Below are 24,261 nucleotides of genomic sequence, written 5' to 3'. Positions count from 1 at the left end.
TGAAATCTACAGCATTTTGTTTTCGATCTTCCAAGGTAAATACTTGTAATATAAGTTATTTCTCCATTTAATTTATTTTAATTTAATTTACTAATTTAATTAGATTTTTTTAGACATCACCCAATCCAAACTGACTCTGAGTGGTGTACAATCAAGCCAAATAAAAATAGAAAATTCAATATATTAACAAATAAATAAGGAATGGAATACGGAACATGAACTGGCCCTATTCCAGACATTGACCACTCTGTTGCTGAAGTCGTATTTCCTGCAATCAAGTTTGGTGCAATGAACCTTGAGTTTGTATCTATTGTTTGCTCTTGTGTTGTTATGGTTGAAGCTGAAGTATTCATTGACAGGTAGGACATTGCAATGTATGATTTTATATACTATACTTAGATCGGACCGAAGGCGGCATAGTTCTAGGTTTTCTAGGTCTAGAATTTTGAGTGTGGTGGCATAAGGTATTCTGCAACGAGTAGAGGAATGGAGAACTCTTCTTGTGAAATATTTCTGAGCTTTCTCAACTGTGTTAATATCAGATACGTAATGTGGGTTCCAGACTGATGTACTGTATTTGAGTATTGGTCTAGCAAATGTTTTGTATGCTCTAGTTATTAGTGTAATATTACCAGAGAAAAAGCTACGTAAGATTAGATTAACAACTCTTAATGCCTTTTTGGCATTATTAGTTTGATTTGGGGTGTGTGTATGTGTCTGATAAAACCATTGTTGAAAAGTCTCTTAATGACCCAACAATTCATGTTAAAAAGATAATAATTGTATTTGGCTGGAAGAAACTATTAGGGAAAAATGTATGGGAAACAAGGGCTGAATCAGACTCTGGAACAGATATATAAGCACAGTCCCCAAATAAAAAAACAACAGCTTGAATAACAAAGTGTCATATGGGTTGTGGACAGAAGATACATTGGGAAATGAGAGTGTGTTTGAATAGGAGAAACAATTATTGGGTCTCAGAATATTTTCCAAAGGGAACCCCTTTCTTGATATGATGAGTAAGTAATATAGTTAAAGCAGCAACATTGGGAATAAAATAATGAAAAAATGGCAAAGTCCTGAAAATGCTGTACATTCTTAATAGTGTATATGTGTGGGTGGGTGTAGGAGGGTGGTCCAGGATGGAACAGATTCAAATTTAGCTGGATATATCTGAAGTGTATTCTAAGAAATTTGGTGGTCCAAATAAACCAATGGAGGAAGTGCTTTTTTTTCAACTTAAGATAGAGTTTGTGATTGTACAGATGCTACAGACTGTCCTACTTGCTGCATGTGCAAAGTTGGATCCTCAGATTAAATAAGTTAATTGTCCAAATAAGTAATCAGAAAAATGTACAATTGGTTCTGAAAAAACATGATTCATGAAACTTTGGAAGATGGAGCTGTTTGGATACTAAAGGTCATTATTGTGGATGTATACTAAAAATAAACACTTCAATATTCATTCCATTCTTTGATTTGAATTAGACCTCAGGGTAGTTTACAATTTAATTTAGTAGGGAAAAAAACAGGCTTTCTGCAGCTGTTACAAAAGCCTAGAAATAAGAGGAAGAAGGCAATGATCCATAATGATTTTAGATTAAAAGAACCAGCAACTGTAAACTACTGGGAGTGAGCCATCCTTCTTAACAGCAAATTTGCAGGGAAGGAAAAACAGTAGATAAAGCCTTTCTGCAATTTCTCACCAGTCCTTTAGGGTAGACAGTTACATCTTTGACATTGACTAGTGATGTTTTGCTTGGCTTCATGAATGACCTTGATAGCACAGTCCCAGAGACTGCGTTTCCCCCTTTCCAAAGACGTCAGTATTGGCTGTATAATTGTTAGCTAGAAAGGAGACGCTCCCAATGTGAAGTACTACTTGTCTTGTGAATTATAATTTGGTTCCTTAGGTCTTCCATCTGTAGCTGAATCCATCCACTATCTTTGCTGCTATCCTCTTCTTCTTTTTCCTTCCACCTTTCCCAGGATTAGAGTCTTTTCCAGAGAGCTAGACCCTTCAGATGTGTGTTTTTTTTTACTTCTTCAAAGTCCCAATTTCTGCTTCCATAAAGTATTACAGGGAAGACCTTTGCTTGCATTGTTCCAAATTTAAATTGTCTGTAAAGTGGAGTGAAAACAGGTTCTGTGAGAAAAACGTACTTCCGGATGATGAAGGATTTTATGAAGTGGTAGATAGCACTGGACTCTGGAAGAATATGCAGAGTCCATCTGTCTCTAGCATAGAGGAATGATTAAATGAAGATATGTACATAACTTGGCAGGTCTGAGCTATGTTTAATATTTATCTATTTATTTATTTGATTTGTCAATCGCTTACAAGATAATAGATATAAGTATAAACTTGAGTAAGAATACAGGAAATAGGTACGAATAAATGGGGACAATAGGACAGGGATGGTAGGCATGATGGTGCACTTATGCACACCCCTTGCAGGCCTCTTAGGAATGGGTGAGGTCATTAGTGGATAGTTTGAGGTTAAAGGAGTGAGGGTTAGAGGATGTAACAACAGAGTCAGGTAGTACGTTCCAGGCATTGACCACTCTGTTGCTGAAGTCGTACTTTCTGCAATCAAGTTTGAAGCGGTTTACATTGAGTTTGTATCTGTTGTGTGCTCTTGTATTGTTGTGGTTGAAGCTGAAGTAGTCATTGACTGGTAGGACATTGTAGCAGATAATTTTGTGTGCTATGCTTAAGTCTAACTGTAGGTGGTGTAGTTCAAGGTTGTCCAAGCCCCAAATCTCTAGCCTGGTGATATAGGGCAGGGATCCCCAACCTTTTCGACGCCGCGGCCCGGTTCCGACATCAGCTGGCGCCGCGTCTGCATCGGTGGCGTCAACTGGGCGCCGCCATCTTTTTGATGAAAAGGCGCTTCCGGTGACGCCACCGAAGTGTTGTTTCATCATAAAAAGATGGCGGCGCTGAAGGGCTTGGTGAGCTTTTTCGGGCAGAATGGCTTTCACCCGGAAAAGCTCATCGAGGTGCTTGGCGCCGCCATCTTTATGATAAACAGCGCTCCGGTGAGCTTTCTACCCGGAAAAGCTCACCAGAAGCGCTTTTTTACCAAAAAAGATGGCGGCGCCCCAGCAACCAGCGGTTCTAAGGCTTGTTCCATGTTCGGAAGTATCGGGTCCCAAATCTCTAGCCTGGTGATATAGGGTATTCTATTGTGAGCAGAGGAGTATAGTACTCTTCTTGTGAAATACTTCTGGACTTGCTTGATTGTATTAATGTCTGATATGCAGTGCGGATTCCAGACTGATGAGCTGTATTTGAGTAGTGGTTTGGCAAAAGTTTTGTATGCTCTAGTTAGCAATTCGATGTTTCTGGAGAAGAAGCTTTGTAAGATTAGATTTACAACTCTTAATGCCTTTTTGGCAGTGCTGTTACAGTGAGCTCTGGCACTTTGGTCATTTGATGTAAGAACTCCAAGGTCCTTGAGAGTGAAGATCATCAATGAGGTCATATCCGCCTAGTTGGTATTTGGTGTACTGATTTTTTTTTTTACCAATGTGTAGGACAGAACATTCGTTGGTCGAGATTTGGAGTTGCCAGATGTTTGACCATTGAGACACATAATCAAGGTCACTTTGAAGGACAGTAGCATTGTCAGTGGTGTTGAATAATTTTACGCCATCTGCAAAGAGGACATAGTTGCTTATAAGGTGATCACAAAGGTCATTTATATAGAGTATAAAGAGTGTGGGTCCTAGAACGCTGCCTTGGGGGACACTGCTGTTAACTGGAGCAGGGTTTGATATAGCGCTCCCTATTTTTACTATTTGTTGCCTGTTTGACAGGAATGCAGTAATCCACTTATGGACAGATCCGGAAATGCTGTAAGAGTTTAGTTGTAACAGTAGTTTGTCGTGTACCACTGAATCAAAGGCTTTGCAGAAGTCTATGTAAATTGCGTCTATAGCTTTACCCTGGTCAAGTAGAGTAGTTCATATGTGTGTACCACTGTCTCTGAGGCTTTGGAAATTGATACAGACTCATTTTACTAGAACTATAGTGTTTTGAATAACTGCTTGCAACTCCTGCATATAAATAAATGTGACAAAAATGTTGATATTTCAAAAGGGGGAGTTTTAGCAGGACAAATATCCAGTTTCTCTACAGTATAAGCATGGAACCTGCATGCATCGGTGCAATATTTATTAAGAAGAAAATAGAACTCTCAGTTTACATTGTATGAGGAGGGGTGTAGAGAGAGGGGTGTAGGTTTGGTGTTGGAGGGTAGCAACAGAAGCAATAACTGTAGGTTATGTGCAGGAAACAGTGTACATTCTGTTTATTTATTCCATTTATTGGCCTTATCATCCGGATTAACTGTTCCATTTTGGTTGCAATTTTATTATGATACTGGCACAATGTGATGGAATTGGTGATTTGCAATCTTGCTTAATCTTGGGTCTGAGTATGGGCTGATGGCTATAAAATACTCGCTCAACTCTGCATTCTCAAGTAGATTATAGCTTTATTGCAGAGAGTAAGAACATTTTTTTTCTATAATAATATTTACTATATAGCAGCACACAGGAAACTTTCCATATGTCTGACAGACTCAAGGTTTGAGTCCTAGGCTTTTTCGAGGCCAACAAGAGTTTAGCAGCCTTTTTATTTTTGCAGCTTCAAAGCTATCATCTGTTTAATGTCTATCAAATAGCTACTGCTATGAATATCAAGGCTCTCACCTCAACACTGTCATAACCTTCAAAATTCTATATTTTCTTTAAATCGGGTTGGTGAAAATGTTATAAAAGGAATGGAAATATTTATTTTCAAAAAGTTTTACTTTTGATATATTGGTTTGCCAAGAATAGTCTGACTATGATAAAAATATCCTTTCCTTCCTTTCTTCCTTCCCTCCCTCCCTCCCTCCCTCCCTCTTTCTTTGATTATCCATCTGTTTTATTATGTGCAGCAGGGGTCCGCATCCCACAGCCCACTATAGGGCTGTGGCCTATCCGCAACTGGCCTATCCGCAGCTGTGTGTGCATGCGCACACGTGCGTGCTGACCACTGCATGAGTCAAGTGTGCATGTGTGTGTGCACTGGCCCACCGCTTGCACAGCCCAGTTCCCCTCTACCTCCCTAGCCAGGCCACCAAGCCGCAAAGATTGGGACTGCTGACATTGGGTTTAATATTGGGTTTAGATAAATACTTGACTTGTTCAGAATGAAGAAGGCGCTTGTTATTAATCAAAGTTACCAGAAGCTTTGGGGAAAAGATGTATAACTTCAGGCTATAGTCTTATACCAATTTATTTGAAATAAACTCCATCAAATCAAATGGATGTTACTCTTCAATACAGAAATCACATTTTAAAATATTATTAATTTTTATGTTTATGTTCCAGGTCTTTTTTCTAGCCTACTGTTTTTCAGTAGGCTCAACTGAAATATATCAGCTTTAATACAAAGCTCTGTACTGCTTTATTTTATAGTTACATGTTTTAAAAATTCTAAGAATTGATAAAATAAACTTAAAATATAATATGTGCTAGCTTTTTGATGGAATAGCAATCTTATGAGCCATGTTTATTAGAAAAATATTGCCAAAACCAAATGTTTTTTTAAAAAATGTGTACATGAGCCATTCCCTGCAAAAATTACCATAAACTGAAGAGAGCCTTATTTTATCACACCTACATAAACAAAACCACAGGTGTTTATTCAATTTGTCATTAAAAGAATTCATAGTTGTGATGTAGGAAACTGGCTTGTAACTTTGATATTCTAGTTTGTATGTATAGTACGACATTAACATTATGAATATGTAATGATTTAGACAGAAGAACTATAGAATTCAGTCATAGAATTAGTATTAGTCACAATAATGAAAATGGGAATAATAAAGAGAACTATATACATTTATTATGTGCTTGGAGTAGTTGCTTTTTCTTTAAAGATTACCTGTATCTGTAAAATAAGTGTGCTTAAGTACTATTGAAATTAATATTGTGCCATAGACTAAGCATTATCATTTGTAATGTTAAGCATGCGTACCATTTTCTGTTGAGATAAAACCTTTCACCTTTCAAAATGGTTTTATAGATAACAACTGGCTTCTTTTTCTTTGTAGGAGAAATTAGATTTAGGGATAAGAAAAGAAGTGGATGGCATGGGAACCCCAGAAATAAAGTATGGAGATTCAGTCTGCTTTATACAGCATGTAGATACAGGTTTGTGGCTTACCTACCAATCAGTGGATGCCAAGTCTGTAAGAATGGGATCTGTGCAGCGAAAGGTAAGGAGTTTAAAACAAGGTTATTATATTAAATATAACTTTGATGTGACAAGGAAATTGATGCTGAATGTTGAGATTCTAGGAAGAGTACAGAGAAGAGCAACAAAGATGATTAGGGGCATGGAGGCTAAAACATATGGAGAATGGTTGCAGGAACTGAGAATGGCCGTCTAGTGAAGAGAAAGACCAGGAATGACATAATAGCAATATTCCAATATTTGAGGGGCTGTCAAAGAGAGGAGGGGGGACAACCTACTTTCCAAAGCACACAAAGGCCAGGCAAGGAATAATGAATGGAAACTGATCAAGGAGAGATTCAACCCAGAAATAAGGAGACATTTTCTGACATGAGAACAATCAACCAATGAAACAGCTTACCCTCAAAAGTTGTGGGTGCTTTATAACTGGAAGCTTTCAAGAAGAGACTGGACAACCACTTGTCAGAAATAGTATAGGGACTAGATGATCTAGAAGATCCCTTCCAACTCTGCTATTCTGTTATTTTAAAGTTTACCCAGAACCCAATTTCAACGTGTTTGTCATTCAACCATCATTAGAACTATATCTTGGAGTAGTACTGCTTGCTATTTAAGAGCTCAATCCCAATTCCCCCAAACGGATGTTTTTTGGACTGGAAGGCTTCTATTCTATTGTGACTAGTACTGATTATGTTACCTAGTTTGGGAAATGAAACACATGCAAGAAAATAACCAGGCTCAAAGAGCAGCAAGAGCCCCTCATTTCAAACCTGTGCTACAGATATTTTCCTTTATAGGCTTATATTCATATATTTATACACAACATATATTCACTGTTTCCTTTTTTATTTGTTCATGTGACAAACTTTTTCCTGGACTGCACTGATTGTAATGTTTTTGAAGATACCTCTGCAGACCTAGATGAGCTCACAGATACTGTAACTTCATATGTCAGCTTCTGTGAAGACTTATGAGTACCAACAAGGAACGTGCAAATATATAGTAACAATAAACCTTGGTCCACAGCTAAACTTAAGCAGCTACATCGTTCCAAAGAGGAAGCCTACAGAAAAGGTGAGAGAGTGCTATACAATCAGGGCAGAAACATATTAACAAGAGATCAGAGCAGTAAAAAGAAGCTACTCTGAAAAGTTAAGGAATCAGTTCTCAACAAATGAACCAGCAAACATGTGGAAAACTCTTAAAAACCTCACTGGCTACAGCAAACCTCCTTCCCAGGCAGAAGGAAATCAACAACTAGCAGATGACCTGAATGTGTTTTACTGCAGGTTTAAAAGGAAACTACAACCCCCATCTCAAACACACCAACAACAGCCAAGCCTCCTACAATTGACCCCAACCCATTGGGTTCACAACCTCTGGTGATTACAGAAAAAGAAGTGCAAGATCTATTTCACAGACAAAAGCCAGGAAAAGCACCAGGGCCGGACAAGATAACTCTTTGCTTAAAAGTCTGTGCTGACCAATTGTCCCCCATCTTCAGCCGAATCTTCAATAATTCATTAGAGATGTGCTTTGTTCCTTCTTGCTTCAAATGCTCTACTGTTATCCCAGTGCCAAAGAAGCCCTCCATCAAGGAACTGAATGACTACAGACCAGTTGCTCTAACATGGGCAGTTATGAAAATCTTTGAAAGGCTAGTGCTGTCCCACCTGAAAACCATCATGGATCCACTGTTAGATCCCATGCAGTTTGCATACCGAGCAAATAGATCGACAGATGATGCTATTAATATGGCTCTGCACTACATCCTATAACACCTTGAATCTCCAAATACCTATGCAATACTCTTTGTAGACTTAAATTCTGCATTCAATACCATCATTCCAGACATTCTTCTAACTAAATTAAACCAACTAGTGGCACCTGAACATACTTGTAAGTGGATCATAAGCTTCCTAACAGACAGGAAGCAGCAGGTGAAGCTGTGCAGAATCACATCTGATACCTGTACAATTAGCACAGCCCCCCCCCCCCAAGGCTGTGTGCTTTATCCACTTCTGTTCTCCCTATATACCAATGATTGCATCTCAAATGATCCATCTGTTAAAATACTGAAGTTTGCAGATGACACAACAGTGATAGGTCTCATTCGAGACAATGATGAATCCGCATACAGACAGGAGGTTGTACAACTTGCCTCATGGTGTAACCAGAACAATCTGGAACTGAACACACTCAAAACCGTAGAAATGGTGGTAGACTTTAGAACAGCGGTCGCCAACTGGTGGGCCGTGAGAAAATTTTGGTGGGCCGCAGAGTAATCTCACCCCCAGAGCACCCCCCCAAAGCAATTAATCCAGGCTGCGCAGAAACACAAGGCTGCGCCGCCCACATGGCCCGCAGGAACCCTCCCCTCGCACTCACTCCTTACCTGGCAAACTTGCATGCTAAATTGATATTTTTCCTTTTTCCAACCATCTGTTCTGCTGTGCCAGGAGATTTAGATTAGCTAGGAAGCAAGAAATGGTTGGATTTCTTGCTTTCTAGTTGGTCTTTAGATCTTCGGCTTTGCACAGCCGAACCTCCCTTAGGGACTGAAGGTTAGCTTGCAAGCAAATTCAGTGCAGACTCACGGCAAGCAAATTTGAGGGACTGAGCTAGCCGATGGCAGATAGATAGATCACTGAATGATTCTGTGAGCAACTCAATCTGCCTGCTTTGCCTGATTTTGGGTAAAAGTTACCTGATTTTAGGTAAAAGTTGGGTAAAATTCAATATTTATATAAATATTTATAATATTTACATACAAGCCATGCCCAGCCAGTCACATGACCACCAAGCCACACCCACAAATTAGGCCATGCCCCAGAACCGTTAGCGGTCCCTGGGATCTAAAATTATGAGTTTGGTGGTCCCTGAGGTCCAAAAGGTTGGCGACCCCTTCTTTAGAAGAAACCCTCCTATACTACCACCTCTTACAATACTAGACAACACAGTATCAACAGTAGAGACCTTCAAATTTAGGTTCTATTATATCATATGACCTAAAATGGACACCTAACATCAAAAACGTCATCAAAAAAGCACATCAAAGAATGTTCTTTCTGCGCCAACTCAGAAAGCTCAAACTGCCCAAGGAGCTGCTGATACAGTTCTACAGAGGAATTATTGAGTATATTGTCTGTATCTCTATAACTGTCTGGTTTGGTTCTGCAACCCAACAGGACAGACACAGACTTCAGAGGATAATTAGGACTGCATAAAAAACAATTACTACCAACCTGTCTTCAATCGAGGACCTGTAGTACTGCACAAGTCAAAAAGAGGGGTGTGAAAATATTTACAGACCCCTCACATCCTGGACATAAACTGTTTCAACTCCTTCTCTCAAAATGATGCTATAGAGCACTGCACTCCAGAACAACTAAACACAAGGACAGTTTTCCCCCGAACGCCATCACTCTGCTAAACAAATAATTCCCTCAACACTGTCCAACTATTTACAAAGTCTGCACTACTGTTACTATTAATCTTCTCATCAGTCCTTATCACCCATCCCCTTCCACTTGTGACTGTAGGACTGTAACTTTGTTGCTTGTATCCTTAAAATTTATATTGACTGTTTCCTAGTATGATTTGACTGCTTATTCTACCTTATGACTATTTTTAAGTGTTGTACCTTATGATTCTTGACTCTTGACGAATGTATCTTTTCTTTTATGTATACTGAGATCATTTGCACCAGGACAAATTCCTTGTTGTCCAATCACACTTGGCCAATAAAGAATTCTTATCTAATCTAATCTAATCTTATTTAAATGTATATGTAAATTGCCTAGCATGCTTTCTGAAATGCAAATACAGGTAGCCCTTGCTTAATGACTACAATTGGAACTGGCAACTCCTTCACTAAGTGGTGTGGCTGTTAAGCTGACATCACAAGGATATAACAGATTTATGACCTCACTTCTACTACAGTTGTTATGCAAGACATCATGTGATCATGATGTGATTTTACTGCCAACTTCCTCACTGATTCTGCTTTTTTGGAAGTTGGTTATAAAGCATTGAAATAGTGATTAGGTGATGCAGGGATTCTGTGTTGGCTGAAAGTACAAAGACAGGTTGTAAAGTTACTTTATTAGTGGTGTCATAACTTTGGTTGCTAAACAGGGCAATAATTAAGCAAGGATTGCCTATATTTTATTTATATTGATATAAACACTTTTTGATTACATGAGGACTTTTTACTAGAGTTTAGCAAAATAATAACTAAAGAATTTTCTCTCATTTTTCTTAGCATTATGTTTTACTTGTTTTATAAAATGTAAGAGTTATATAAACTAATATGTGAGGAAAAAGGATATTTCCAAAACTACGGAAAATAATTGTAAAAATCTGTTATGCTAAATGGAAAAAATATATATGCAAGAGTGTATTTTTGGCAGAAGTAAATAGAAAGAAAGTTAATCAGTGACGCTACCTTTGAAATCCACAAATACCTCTAGTTTCCTATAAATATTTACATGTTTAACAGTCTTGGCAATAAGAAAACATTGTTGTGAGCTTGGCTCAAATACTCTGTAGCGATTTCCACCAAATATTTTGTAGTTTCTGCTTGATTACTGCCATTGTTTTCAAAACAACATTCTAACATGTAACTCTTATAAAGCAAAAAACAAAAAAGCAGGAAAGTCACAATGTCAACTATGAAATTAGTTTGAAGTCAACTGATATGCATTAGTAGAAAAAAAATTATTTGAAAATACAATTTTAGATCTGCTTAGATCTGTGTAGGTAAACAAAACACCTGGATGATTAAAGAAAATAAACCAATGGACTTTGATTTAAGAAATATCGACTAAGTATTACAGGTAGTCTTCAAATTACAACTGCTCACTTAGTGATTATGTGAAATTACAACAGACTCAACTGTTGTAACTTACTACTCAGTTTTGAAGTTCTGACATTGCCCATGGTCATCTGACAGCAAGTTATTATGTTTTTTTTTTTTTTGCTGGAAACCAACTTTTACTTCTGGTTTTCCAGAAGTAAATGCCCTACAGCACTTAACAGTCACTGCCAAAAAGGTCATAAAATTGGGGTGGTCAGGTCAGGTGATGACCCATGACAACCATAATTGCCAGGCTCAGTTACTGCCGAAAGTTGAGGACTACCTGTAAAGTGGAGTGAAGTAATGATAAAAATCTTTCATATAAATTACAAGGAATTTCTTTGGAAACATGCAAACCCATATTAATCAAATTGGTGAGATAAAACTCATAAGTTAGCTATTTATTCAGAAAAAAAGGGGGAAAATGGTTGATAAACTGGTTGATAAATTGGCAAAAGTACAGGATTTCAGAACAACAAATACAGAGGTCTTAGTATCTCTGAGAATGCATTTAGAAGAGCTTAACAAAAATTGTTCCATGAAAGAAAATCTTAGAAGGTTCACTGTCCAATGCAAAAGTTGTCTTTTGAAGGACAAGTAGATACTATTATGCAAAATGAAATTATCAGAGGATGTATGCAGGATACTCTTCTTATATATGGGTCCACCTATAAGCAGCTCACAAAGACCAAACCTCATTATCTGGAATAAAGGTTTTAATCACAAATTGTGAAGTGGTTGCTATTGTTAGCTATAAATTGCCATTCCAAATAGGTCATAATTCATTCTGGATTTTCAGCAGTTTTGGGTTTATTTAATTGGCATATGGGAATGCTTCAGAACTATTTTGTTTTTAATCTCAAGATTGGATTATTTGGCTGGACAATGAATTCATAGTTATATAGGAATTTGCCTATACTGAACTGGCAACATATGCATTTTGTCCATTAATTTCTGTAGTGAGGTAGCAATGTTTACAGATCTCACATAAAACAATGGGTATATAAGTTTTACACTTTTCAAGAGTAAGCTTTAAGACATAGAGTGATGATGCTATACATCATTGATAATGAGTGAGTAATTGCTATACATCATTGATAAATAATTGATAGACCTGGATTGAGATATCCAGAGAAACAGAATTAGGGTGAACAAAAGATTCATCAAGCATTAGCATTGTTTTCTCCATTGGGTTTTTTGTTGCAGGCCATCATGCACCATGAGGGCCATATGGATGATGGATTGACATTATCCAGATCTCAGCATGAAGAATCACGTACAGCAAGAGTAATTCGTAGCACTGTCTTTCTTTTCAACAGGTTCATAAGGTATATATATATACTATTTTCTCACTTCCTCTTTCTATCATATTTAACATTCTGAAGCCAACAGCTTGATAAGATTATTTAGTAGAAGAGTGCATGAATCTTCACAAGATTCCATTTTGGATTTGTTTTACTTGAACATGAGATATGTGAATGGTGTTATGTCAGCCATACCAAACTATATGAAGACTTCTTTATGTAAAGTACTTTGCTGTCCCAAAACAATAAAGGTATGCTAAATTTTAAAAGAATTATCTTGAAAGCTGCTACACAGTTTTATATACCTTTAATATAATCCTTTCCTCACAACTTTTTAGTTTGCCTGCAAAAGTCATTGTGATATTCTGGAAAAAATTTTTTACAGCTCTTTGTGTTTTTCACATGGAAGACTGCTGTTCCAGTTCTTTGAATCACAATCTGGGCATTACATTATACTAGATTACTTCCAGAACAAACTGCTTGGTTTATTTCCAGAACTGTAGATCAGAATTGGACTGGATGATCTTTGTACAGCTGTTTTACTTAGTGTTGGTTCCTTACTAAAACTGAGACACATGTATTTATTAATTACCTGGTTAAATTGATATATTGCAATGATAGCATTAAGAATCATATGAAAATATATGTCTAATTAGTGAACTTTTACATTAACCTTAGGAGCCTTGATGCTGTCAGCAAGAAAGCTAAGTCTTCCATAGTTGATTTACCCATTGAATCAGTCAGCCTTAGCCTTCAGGACTTGATTGGTTACTTCCACCCACCAGATGAGCACTTAGAGCATGAAGACAAACAGAACCGACTAAGAGCTCTGAAGAATCGACAAAATCTCTTCCAAGAAGAGGTAGCAGTCTTGTTTACTTTATGGAAAAAGTAATGTTTTATGTTTTAAATTTGCAGTATAACGCAGTGGTGGAATTCAAATTTTTTACTACTGGTTCTGTGGTCGTGGCCTATTTTTTGGATGTGGCCTGGGGGGGTCATGTGACTGGGTGTGGCTTATTTGGTGGGTGTGGCTTGGCAGTCATGTGACTGGCTGGGCGTGGCCTGGTGGCCATGTGACTGGCTGGGCATGGCTTGGCGATCATGTGACTGGGAGGGATCTCTTTTTTCACCCAGCAACAATGTACAGTCTTATCAGCATGGGGTCCAACAAACAAGAAAGATAGAGTTTTTCATTGTTGGAAGTTAAAACCAACCCCTCTCCTAGGAAAATGAAATATTTTAGGATATATTAAAAAAAGTAGAATATTTCCCCTAAAAAGAAAAGTAAAAACTCAAGAGAGGCAGAAACTCAGACCCCCCAACCTTTACTAATGGGCCATTACTCTGGCCTAGGCCAGTCTATTTTACATAACAAAGATCTATTCCAGGTAGAGCTATATTAGGAATTGCCCAAAGCCCTTTCATTACATCATCATCAGGCAAAGCTCAACCAAGTCTGGGACTCAGGACAGCCTACAGAGTTGCCCCTGCATGACCCCATGGGAGTCTGACAACCAATCAGAATACAAGCTCAAATTCAAATCCCAACAGAGGGCATTCTGGATTTAAAACCAGAAATATTTTGTTGGATTCATTTAATTTTACACATAAAACAGCTGCTAGAATTGTGTTTGCACAACAATGGAAAAACAACGATTTGAAAATGAATTAAAATATTAGAATGTGCAGAAATGAATAAATTAACAATTACAAATTTACAGTCGAGAAGGGTTAGAATACTTTTTAACATGGGATTTCTCTTATCAATGGCTAACTAACAGAAACAGAAGTTAGAAATGTAAAAATATAAAAGAAAACACCAATTATATAAGGAAACTTCAGTAAAAAGGATAAGCAAATATTAGTATTTGATCATTGTTAATGAGTAGATAACTTTGAAAACATACACCCCCCCCCCAAAAAAAAAACCTGGAAATAAACACCAGTTTTTTACTTAATCCCCAGACAAAGCCACTGCAATAAAAACCCTGGATTGTTCCTCCAAGGATCCAAAACCTCACACCAGAAATCTCAGCCCTTCTGCCTTTAAGAAACCCCCAGGCAGGCAAGCAAGACAACAAAAAGCACCACTAAAGTACAGCCATTATTAAGATAACTCACCTGGTGGTCCCCTTTTCCTGATAACTGGCAGAATTAACTACCATGATAGGAAAGACAAAAGACCCAGGCAAGAACAAAAGCAGGGCAATCATGAACACTCCAAACCCATCAAGCAGGCTCAGCTCCAGAAATCTCAACATGTTAAAACCAGCTTTAATAAGGATGAAGTGTTATACCCCAAAACAAGTTACTAATTTTCTCAGAAACCATAAAAGCAGTTGGACTTCACGTAAAATGTCATCTGCCCTGCATGCTGCAAGCATCAACCTCAAAAAATGCTAGGACATGTAACATGACTGGATTGGCAGCAGACCCACAAAACTACACAACTGAAAACTACACACAGACACACACTCACAAAGCAGATACAGCTGGAAAAATCTAAAAATATAGCTTTAATTTATAGGCACATAACATTTCACACAATTTAAAAGAACTTCCATACACACACAGTGACAACCTCACAAAGCAGCTGCTTTCTAAAAATAGAAAAGCAGCTAAAATTTCCCAAATTTTATATGACTATTTTTTTTTGGAAAAAAAATTAACATACTTACTGTTTTTTTAAATCAGGGGTCTTCAAACTTGACAGCTTTAAGACTTGTGGACTTCAACTCCCAGAATTCCTCCTCCAAGTTTGAAGACCCTTGTTTTAAATCAGGGGATTTCAAACTTGACAGCTTTAAGACTTGTGGACTTCAACTCCCAGAATTCCTCCTCCAAGTTTGAAGACCCTTGTTTTAAATCAGGGGATTTCAAACTTGATAGCTTTAAGACTTGTGGACTTCAATTCCCAGAAGCCCTCCTCCAAGTTTGAAGACCCTTGTTTTAAATCAGGGGATTTCAAACTTGATAGCTTTAAGACTTGTGGACTTCAATTCCCAGAAGATTTGTGGACTTCAATTCCTCCAGTCATGTTAGCTCGGGAATTCTGGGAGTTGAAGTCCACAAGTCTTAAGCTTGCCAAGTTTGAAGACCCCTGCCACTTACTTACCCAATTGAAGAAAGCAGGCAGGGAGAATCAGTTGCTCACCAATGAGTAGGCAGGAGATTGCAGCAGCAGTTCAGGAATCGGGAGAAGACGTCTGAAACACGTAGGTGCTTGTTGGAGGCTGGAAGTGGGAGGGAAGTGGGTTCTTTTAAAAAGGTTTCTCTGAGGGCTTTTAGAAGCCCTTGGATGGATGATCGCAGCAGCTTGGAAGATTGGGAAGAGGGCGGGCTGTGGTGAGGTGATCCAGGGGCCTTCGGCAGCCGCACAAGCCATGTGGGGGTGGCGGCGACCAGGTTGGGGGGGGGGCGGGAGGTGGCTTGAAGGTCGGGGCGATGCTAGGCAGCGGGAAGGAGTGCCGGGGGTTAGGGCCGGGCCTGGATGGCGTGTGGCTAGCAAGTCAGTACTTATCTGGTCCTGTAGGCAGGAGGAGGCTGGAAGGTCCGTTGGGAAGAGTAGAGTAGAGTAGAAGACTAAATCAGCTTAGGCAGGCAGCTGCAGAGCAGACTAGCATGTGCAAGCGATAGGGCCATGTGGTGAAGGGCTTTTATAGGGTGGGCTTGGGATGGGCAGGCTGAGCGTCATGTGGGGGAGCAAGCGAGCAGGCGGGCAGGGCAAGCGAGCAGCGAGAGGACGGGCAGGGCAAGCAAGCAAGTGGTGACTACTCGGGCGACTGGGAACTGGTTCGGGGGAGAAGCCAGAAATCGCTAACAGTTCTGCGACCCACGCCAAATTCTTGTTACCAGATCACCAGAACCGCCGCGAACCGGCTGAATACCACCTCTGGCATAACGTCTACAGGATTTTTAAATTCAGGTTTTTGTTCCAATCAAGGCAAAATTTGTCGGAATAAAAAACATCTTTACCTTCTGAAGATTTAATAAGTCTGTAATTCCTTTCATTATATGTTATTTGTAGATCAGCAAATAAGCTACAAGTACAGATTACAAACAAGCTCAAACTACCATTAGAATGTCTTATCATGTCTCGGTGGAAAGTTAGTTAATTTACACTATGATTTGTTGGAACCAAGCAAGTTAATATCGTAAGCTACATGATTTGTATTATTTCAGTATCCCACCTTTTAAATTAATCACTTTGTTCTTTTGGGATTCAGTAATAAGCCACAATTAATTAAAACATGAAGTGAGACATTTCAGTGTTTTTCATGCAGACCTGAAAACAGAAAGTGTGAGGTGGGATGACAGAGTATGCGCACTCAAACCTCACATACACAGTGCTAAATCTCATTTTAGGTCTCATTCCATCATAATGCTCCAGGAAAATATGAGGAGATATATAAGCTGCCTATAATATGCACATTCTTCAAAAGATTGTAAATGCAGAATATTAGAAGTATATTAGTTTTGCAAAATATATGACTCAGTGAGACTGAGTACCATATGGAGATGGAATTAATATAGAAATAGAGTACTCTTAAGAAGCTAGGTAAACAATATCTATGGAGAATTGCAGTTTTAAAGATGGATTTTGTCTTAATGCAACATGATTTACTTTTTCCTAAATATATGAAGATTGGACTGTTCTACTTATAAGTCAATATTTACCGGTGTCTTTTTCTGCTTCTTGGGACCGTTTGTTTTCCCAGAGATCTGTTCCTTTATTACCTACATATTACCTAAGTGTAAGTGTGTATATAATACCACATATGAAAAAAAAGCTCAGAGATTTTTAACACTGTATGTGTTGTGTGTATGTGTTTATGTATATTCACTTTATGAAAAATACAAAATGATTGAGAATAAATATCTCTTTTGTTATAGGGTATGATCAATTTAGTACTTGAATGTATTGATCGCTTACATGTGTATAGCAGTGCAGCTCATTTTGCTGATGTAGCTGGAAAGGAAGCAGGAGAAACTTGGAAATCTATTCTAAATTCACTGTATGAATTATTAGGTAAGACATACCTTCGAGCAACTGAGATTAATAACATCTAAACACACACAAATATATGTGCTAAAAACCCTGGGATGTTGAAATTTTATGATTTATGGAAAATATATTTTATTGTGTATGATAAAGAATTTCAGATATACAAGTGCACCCTTGTTTAGACTGTAGTTTATACCAAAATTGCAGTGCACTTATGGTATATGTACAATTGTATTTGTGTTAAGTGGCAGATTCAAAATATAAGATTGTTTTTCCTTTCATGTGAACTTAATTAAATGTGGATACTTCCTGCTGATTAAAAAAAAACTGTGTGGTAAATTCTTTGATCCTATTACACTCTCAGATCTTAATTTGTTTCCATTACATAATACCATCGTATAGCATAGTGTAAGGTAGTATAGCATAATGTAGCATAACTTTGAGTTTAAATTTTTTTATGATAAATCTCTGGCCAGTTTAGCTAAAGAATATTATAATGAGTAAAGTTTTCAAATATCTCTGTATTCCAACAAAATAAGAGCTGTAATTTGATATTTAGCTTAGGTACAGTTATCCTTATATTATGATCATAATTGAGCCCAAAATTTATGTTGCTAAGCAAGACCGTTGTTAAGTGAGTTTTGCCTCATTTTACGATATTTCTTGCTGTGATAAGTGACTCATTGCAGTTGTTAAGTTAGTAACACAGTTGTTAAGGAAATGTGGCTTCCCCATTGACTTTGACAAGTGTCTGAATTTTGATCACACAACTATGGGGATGCTGCAACAGTTGTGAGTGTGAAAAATGGTCATAAGTCACTTTTTTTCAGTGCCGTTGTAACTTTGAATGTTCACTAAATGAACTGTTGTAAGTGGAGGAATACCCTATTCTGGATACTAGCAATTTTAACCTGATCTCTGGATTTCATAGCTAACTATTAAGCATGCATCAATATTGCTATCATTTATAAGAGTCCAAATATAATTAGTGCTTTTCATAGGATATTTTCTAATCTTAATTATGATTTATGCTAGCTCGGTAAACTCCAATTTGGGGTCAAAATACTATATGATGATTTCAGCCAGTGAACGTGAGGATTTCTAAATTAAGAGTTTATCTATTATTTATTCCTAGCGGCTTTGATTAGAGGGAATCGTAAAAATTGTGCTCAGTTCTCTGGATCTCTTGATTGGCTGATTAGTAGGCTGGAGAGATTGGAAGCATCTTCTGGTATGTTTCTTGACATTATGATGTATATTTGAATTCATGGGTTCTTCTTCTAGAATACAATATGAAATATTTGGCATAGAACTAATTTAATAATGATCCCTTGGGTACCTACAAACAGGAATTGAAAAGCTGTTGTTTGTGAATCTGATATAAATTTTGCCAAAAAATTGTTTTGTTTTGTTTGGTGCCTATATAATCTGATCCAGGTTTGTTTGGGATATTGTGTTGTACACAGAAACTTCCTTTTATGGTCTGATATTTTTCTCAGCATGTGTATCTCACAGGTAAAAAAGAAAGAAATTCCCTTAAGTTGAGCTCTGCTCCTGGGGAGGTTCAAGATATGTTTTGTATAGTATTCTTGACCATAGCCTTGAAATGGTTCATTTTTGTGTTCTTTCTTCTGAGATAAAGTGTTTTGTAGTCCCAATTTAACTTACAGTCCAGAAATACCCTGGTTACTTTCAAATACTACACGGAAAAGAAATGAAAAAGGCAATGAAAATCAAGGAGCAGAAAAAGGGAGGGAATGGAATTCCAAGTGCTAGTGATGAAAATTCTTATTAATTTTGGTTCTTATTTTCACTGCTTAGCATCTGCCCCTGCTTAGTGTTTTCCATGATCAAAGACATTATTACTAACTGAATAACTGATACATTTTCTATCATATATAGTAAATATCAATAGATTTTTTATTCTTGTTTCTCAAACACCTACAATGTTTTAAGCACGATACTTAAGTTAAAAGTGAATTAGATCTTAGTTCATAAATAATTTAATAATTTATCTTTAAAGGAGCTTAAATAGCAATAGTTAGATCAATTAGGAACCCAACAAACAACACTTGGCATTTTAACCAAATTGATTTCTGCCCTGCAATTCAGATTGGTCTAGTTGCAGCTTAGTAATGACAGCTGTTTTTCAATTAGTTACAGCTGAACTATAGACTGTATTTTGGATTTAGGGGGAAAAACTAATATGGAACATTGTTTTAAACAGAAAGATGTTTAAGTAATATAAAATAAAATTGAGAGTTGTCAGATTGTGGCATGAAGTAAATGCGATAAATAAAAACATCTCATAAAAATCAGATGCATAATTTGTTTATGGATATGAGAGATTTTAACATGTAGTGTATGAGTTGTACTATTTCATCTGCTGCTGAGAGTTTTTGCATCTTTGATGATATTTAATTTGTTTTAATTTATTTATGTTCACAAAATATCTAATTGCATAACCCATTTTTATTAAAGTACTTCTTAGACACGTACTTCAAAGTATCGGAGGCCCTATGAGCATCATGGCCAAACACTATATATAGGGCATATCTTAACTATATGTACCACTATTCAACCTGTGGTTTCTACATAAACTATATTTTATTTGCAAAATTTAAGAACTTTTAAAAAATAGCATTACTTAATAGTTGATGTAATGTAATGATCTCATTATAAGACTACATTTTCCATAAAAACACCAGCCATTTTTAATTAAATATTGCTACTAATTATCAATGTCTCATCAGAGGGGGAAAAATCACATTTAAATTTTCAGTCCAATTGAACCCAAGAGTTACCAAATCCCTATTACAATTAGAACCAAAAACTTACCAAGCCTGCAATAGTGCTAAATAATAACTCTCAAGCTGAGCCTGCAGTGGTATGTAGTAAATATAATTTCCATTCAATACTTGATTGAGACTGATAGATCATGAAAATTAAAACCATTGCTATCATCATAAGACAGTTAAAACAAGGAAAAAAGTATCCCAGTAATGTATCTGTCTATTTAAAATATTCATCTGAAACTAACATAGGCATTGCTTTCAAAATATTTATCAGTCTTGATACTTCATTTTCATAATATTGATTTTAATCCCACAAACTAAAAGGTGTTTTTCTTCACATAATTCCATTCCGTTTGGGTGATACAGTTTGAAATGTTCTTATCTGCTAAATTGGATATTTTCCTCAGAATGCTAATCAACAAGTACTGTATGTAGTAGCTCCTGAACAAAAACAAAATAAAACAACAAAATTTAAAAACCCAATTAATTCTTGACAATCCTTCAGAATCTTCTTGACAATTGGTAAAATATTTGATTTATTTCAAATCAAACATTTCATTTATTTAAATTTGTTGTAAAACAAGCAACAATAGAGAAGCTATAGTAAAAACTGAGGGCTACTTGAAATTGAGGAGATATGAGTACTCATTCCAAGTTTATCATTACACATGAAAGCAGCTTATGTTAATTGGCTAATCTTTTATGTTATTCTCAAATAATCATGCTTATCAAGATTAGTATAAGAAGCATTTTCTTAGGAATGCAAGTTAATTCAATATGAAAACAACAGCAACGATGTTGTCATTGTTTTATTTTATTTATTTCTCTTGACTCTTACAATAATTATAGAAGAAAAGGGATTATTATGATCATTCTTAGATTATTATGACTGTTCTTTATTGTATGTTTTTGAAAGAATATAAAGAGATAAATACTAAAATGGGGATTCTATATTTTTAGGAATTCTTGAAGTATTACACTGTGTGTTGGTGGAAAGTCCAGAAGCATTGAATATTATTAAAGAAGGACATATTAAATCAATCATTTGTCTTTTGGACAAACATGGCAGAAACCATAAGGTATACAAGAGAAACATGAATTTATTTTAATAATCTATGTGGTTAATATAAGTTTTATAAGTAGAACATAAAATTTAAGATAACAATTAAGCATATTTAATTTTTTGATATATAGAAGCTCTAATGACTTAAAACTTCCATAACCACCTCTATGTCATTTTTTCCCAAGGTATTAGATGTTCTTTGTTCATTGTGTGTATGTCACGGAGTAGCTGTGCGATCCAATCAACATTTGATCTGTGATAATCTTCTGCCAGGGAGAGATCTTCTTCTTCAAACTCGCCTTATCAATCATGTGAGCAGGTAAAAAATGGAATAGGATATTATTTTTAATGCTCATGTATATGTATTTATAATGAGCACATATATGCAAGCCCTTCTATAATATTATCTTTATTAGAACTTGTTTGGTGTAGAAGAACTGAGCGTTAAAAAGTTGGTAATTTGCTTTTTTTAAAAATCCATTTTGTGATATTTTTTTTAAACTGATTTTTAAAAATATATTACTTTGTTTGTATTCAGCATGCGGCCAAATATTTTCCTTGGAATCAACGAGGGCTCTGCTCAGTACAGGAAATGGTATTACGAATTAATGGTTGATTATGTGGAGCCATTTACAACAGCAGAAGCTACTCACCTTCGTGTAGGTTGGGCATCAACAGAAGGCTATTCACCATATCCAGTGGGTGGAGAAGAATGGGGTGGCAATGGTGTTGGTGATGACTTATATTCTTATGGTTTTGATGGACTTCATCTATGGTCAGGTAAGATTAATTACTTATAGCTTAAGATATTGCAAGTTAGGTTTTAAATGAAAGAGTTATAGAGGATAGCTATAGAAGGTTTGAAACAACTGCATCACAAGTAGAAAGTCCCAGATTCTGTTCTTACATGTGGTGCAATAAGAGAAAGATTCCTATATGAAATTGAAGCACCCCTGTCTTAGAAGAATTGATACTGAGTTAGCCTATCTATTATGTAGTTTTGTGTTTCTCAATGTGCTTTTGAGATCTTTGGAAATAGTTTTAATATTAGGATCTTCAATTTTTCTCTAATATTCATTCCTAATTATAGGTTGTGTAGCAAAATCAGTCAATTCTCCTAATCATCATCTACTCAGGACTGATGATGTCATCAGCTGTTGCCTTGATCTGAGTGCTCCAAGCATTTCATTCCGAATAAATGGGCAGCCAGTGCAGGGAATGTTTGAGAATTTCAACACAGATGGTCTTTTCTTTCCGGTTGTCAGCTTTTCAGCAGGGATAAAGTTCGTATCTTCATCCAATTATTTTCTTTGCTAAAGTCTAATCTAGATTAGTGACTGTTGACATTGTAACTTTTTCTTAAAAGCAGATGTAGAGAGTGTAGGTATCTTTAAATTGGTAGGGACTATACTAATTTGAGAACTGATTAAATTTGAAGGGGCATTGGTTTTTTGAAATTGTTATGGTTTCTCTGCTGGGAAAAATATAAAAGAGGAAGTAAAGAAGAAGAATCAAGAGATAGATAATATCTCCTCCTCCCCACTCCTTCTTTTTCCCCTTCTTCTTTCCCTTCCCCTTCTTCCTCTTCCCCTTCTGCCCCCTCCTCCATTAACTTTTTATTGTTATACTATTGCAACTGTTTTAACAATTTAGTGATAATGATGGTCTCTGTGTTTTTGTCAGTTATCAATTCTAATTTAATCCAAAATTAAGTAAATTATTTAAACCATTTAACTTGTTATTCTAAGGATTAAGGACCTACTGAACATAGTGAAGTTCAATTACAAGTAAATATGCACACAATTTTATTAGCATTATTCCAAAGTACATGACATATGAAAATAACAAACTAAATCCCAGGTAAAGGTAAATTCTATCAAGGTGAGCAAGAAAGTAAATTAATTACAGACAATTTAGGAAACTTACAGCACAAAAGAACCTAAAGTTTTATAAAAGCTGCTCAAATTCAGTATCTGCAAGTAAAACTTTGCAAGAAATATTTTATTTAATTAATATAGAGCCTGTCACATTGTACTTATCTTACAGAGTACGATTTTTGCTTGGAGGCCGCCATGGGGAATTTAAATTTCTTCCCCCTCCAGGATATGCTCCATGTTTTGAAGCTATTCTGCCCAAAGAAAAGTTAAAAGTGGAACCCAGCAGGGAATATAAACAAGATTGCAATTGCTCAAGGGATCTCTTGGGACCAAATATCTCTTTGTCACAAGCAGCATTCACTCCAGTACCTGTTGATACCAGTCAGGTATGTAAAATGTACATTGACTTTAAACACGCATTAGATTTAATTTATATTATGTTAAAACTAGGAGTAGGTTGGATGACAAGCACCATGTGACTGCTAAAAGTATTGTTATATCAATATCATCAATATCAATATTTAAAATGACAGAACACACATCCACAGCCCCAATCATTTTGATCGCTGTATAGGTGAATCCACAAAGTCAGATTTATGCTTAAGGTCATATCAGACAAAAACATTTATTTATAACATTTATATTTAACATTTTAAATATGTCAAATGTAGTTCAATGATTGTTCCATTAATATGAATCCATTCTACATCATGGTTGTATTGGCCTCAATATCCAGGGGGTGGGAAATGACAATACAAGCATTAAGATGCAAAATGCACAACATGTGCTTGCATGCAAAATTGTGATGCAAGGCCATAATGGTGAAGCTTTCTGCATGAGATCAAAATGCACATTTCTTACATGCACATTACATCATTGCTGAAAGGAGTGAATGCATTTGATAGCTATGTAAAAACAGACACAAAAGTGTCCCCTGATAAGATGTATATTGGGTAAGTGCTTAAGATAAAGCATCTGAGTGACAATACTGTATGGCAATTTTAAATAATTTTTATTCTGCTATTTTATTAATAGAAGAACTATGCTGATGAACAATGTTAAGTTCATGAATAGAGTTGGTTTAGTGGAGAATGACAATGTTT

The 24,261-nt window shown here is 36.4% G+C and overlaps 1 protein-coding gene across 1 annotated transcript in view; it reads left to right on the top strand.

Moving 5' to 3' along the window:
• The window catches only part of RYR2 (ryanodine receptor 2), a 317,056-nt gene that overhangs the window by 139,047 nt on the left and 153,748 nt on the right, over window positions 1–24,261 (top strand). Inside the window, exons 13-22 of the mRNA XM_087967520.1 lie at window positions 6,111–6,275; window positions 12,318–12,439; window positions 13,094–13,277; window positions 17,312–17,447; window positions 18,559–18,654; window positions 21,179–21,297; window positions 21,467–21,600; window positions 21,820–22,061; window positions 22,372–22,564; window positions 23,328–23,544. Coding sequence (XP_087823646.1) covers window positions 6,111–6,275; window positions 12,318–12,439; window positions 13,094–13,277; window positions 17,312–17,447; window positions 18,559–18,654; window positions 21,179–21,297; window positions 21,467–21,600; window positions 21,820–22,061; window positions 22,372–22,564; window positions 23,328–23,544 — 1,608 coding nt within the window. The remainder of the gene's footprint in view (window positions 1–6,110; window positions 6,276–12,317; window positions 12,440–13,093; window positions 13,278–17,311; window positions 17,448–18,558; window positions 18,655–21,178; window positions 21,298–21,466; window positions 21,601–21,819; window positions 22,062–22,371; window positions 22,565–23,327; window positions 23,545–24,261) is intronic.

The sequence above is a fragment of the Notechis scutatus genome, chromosome 1 (genome assembly GCF_049901735.1).
Source record: "Notechis scutatus isolate UNSWTSFEM ecotype Mainland chromosome 1, rNotScu1.2, whole genome shotgun sequence".
NCBI classification, from domain to species: Eukaryota; Metazoa; Chordata; class Lepidosauria; order Squamata; family Elapidae; genus Notechis; species Notechis scutatus.
This window is presented reverse-complemented; position numbering and strand designations above follow the sequence as displayed.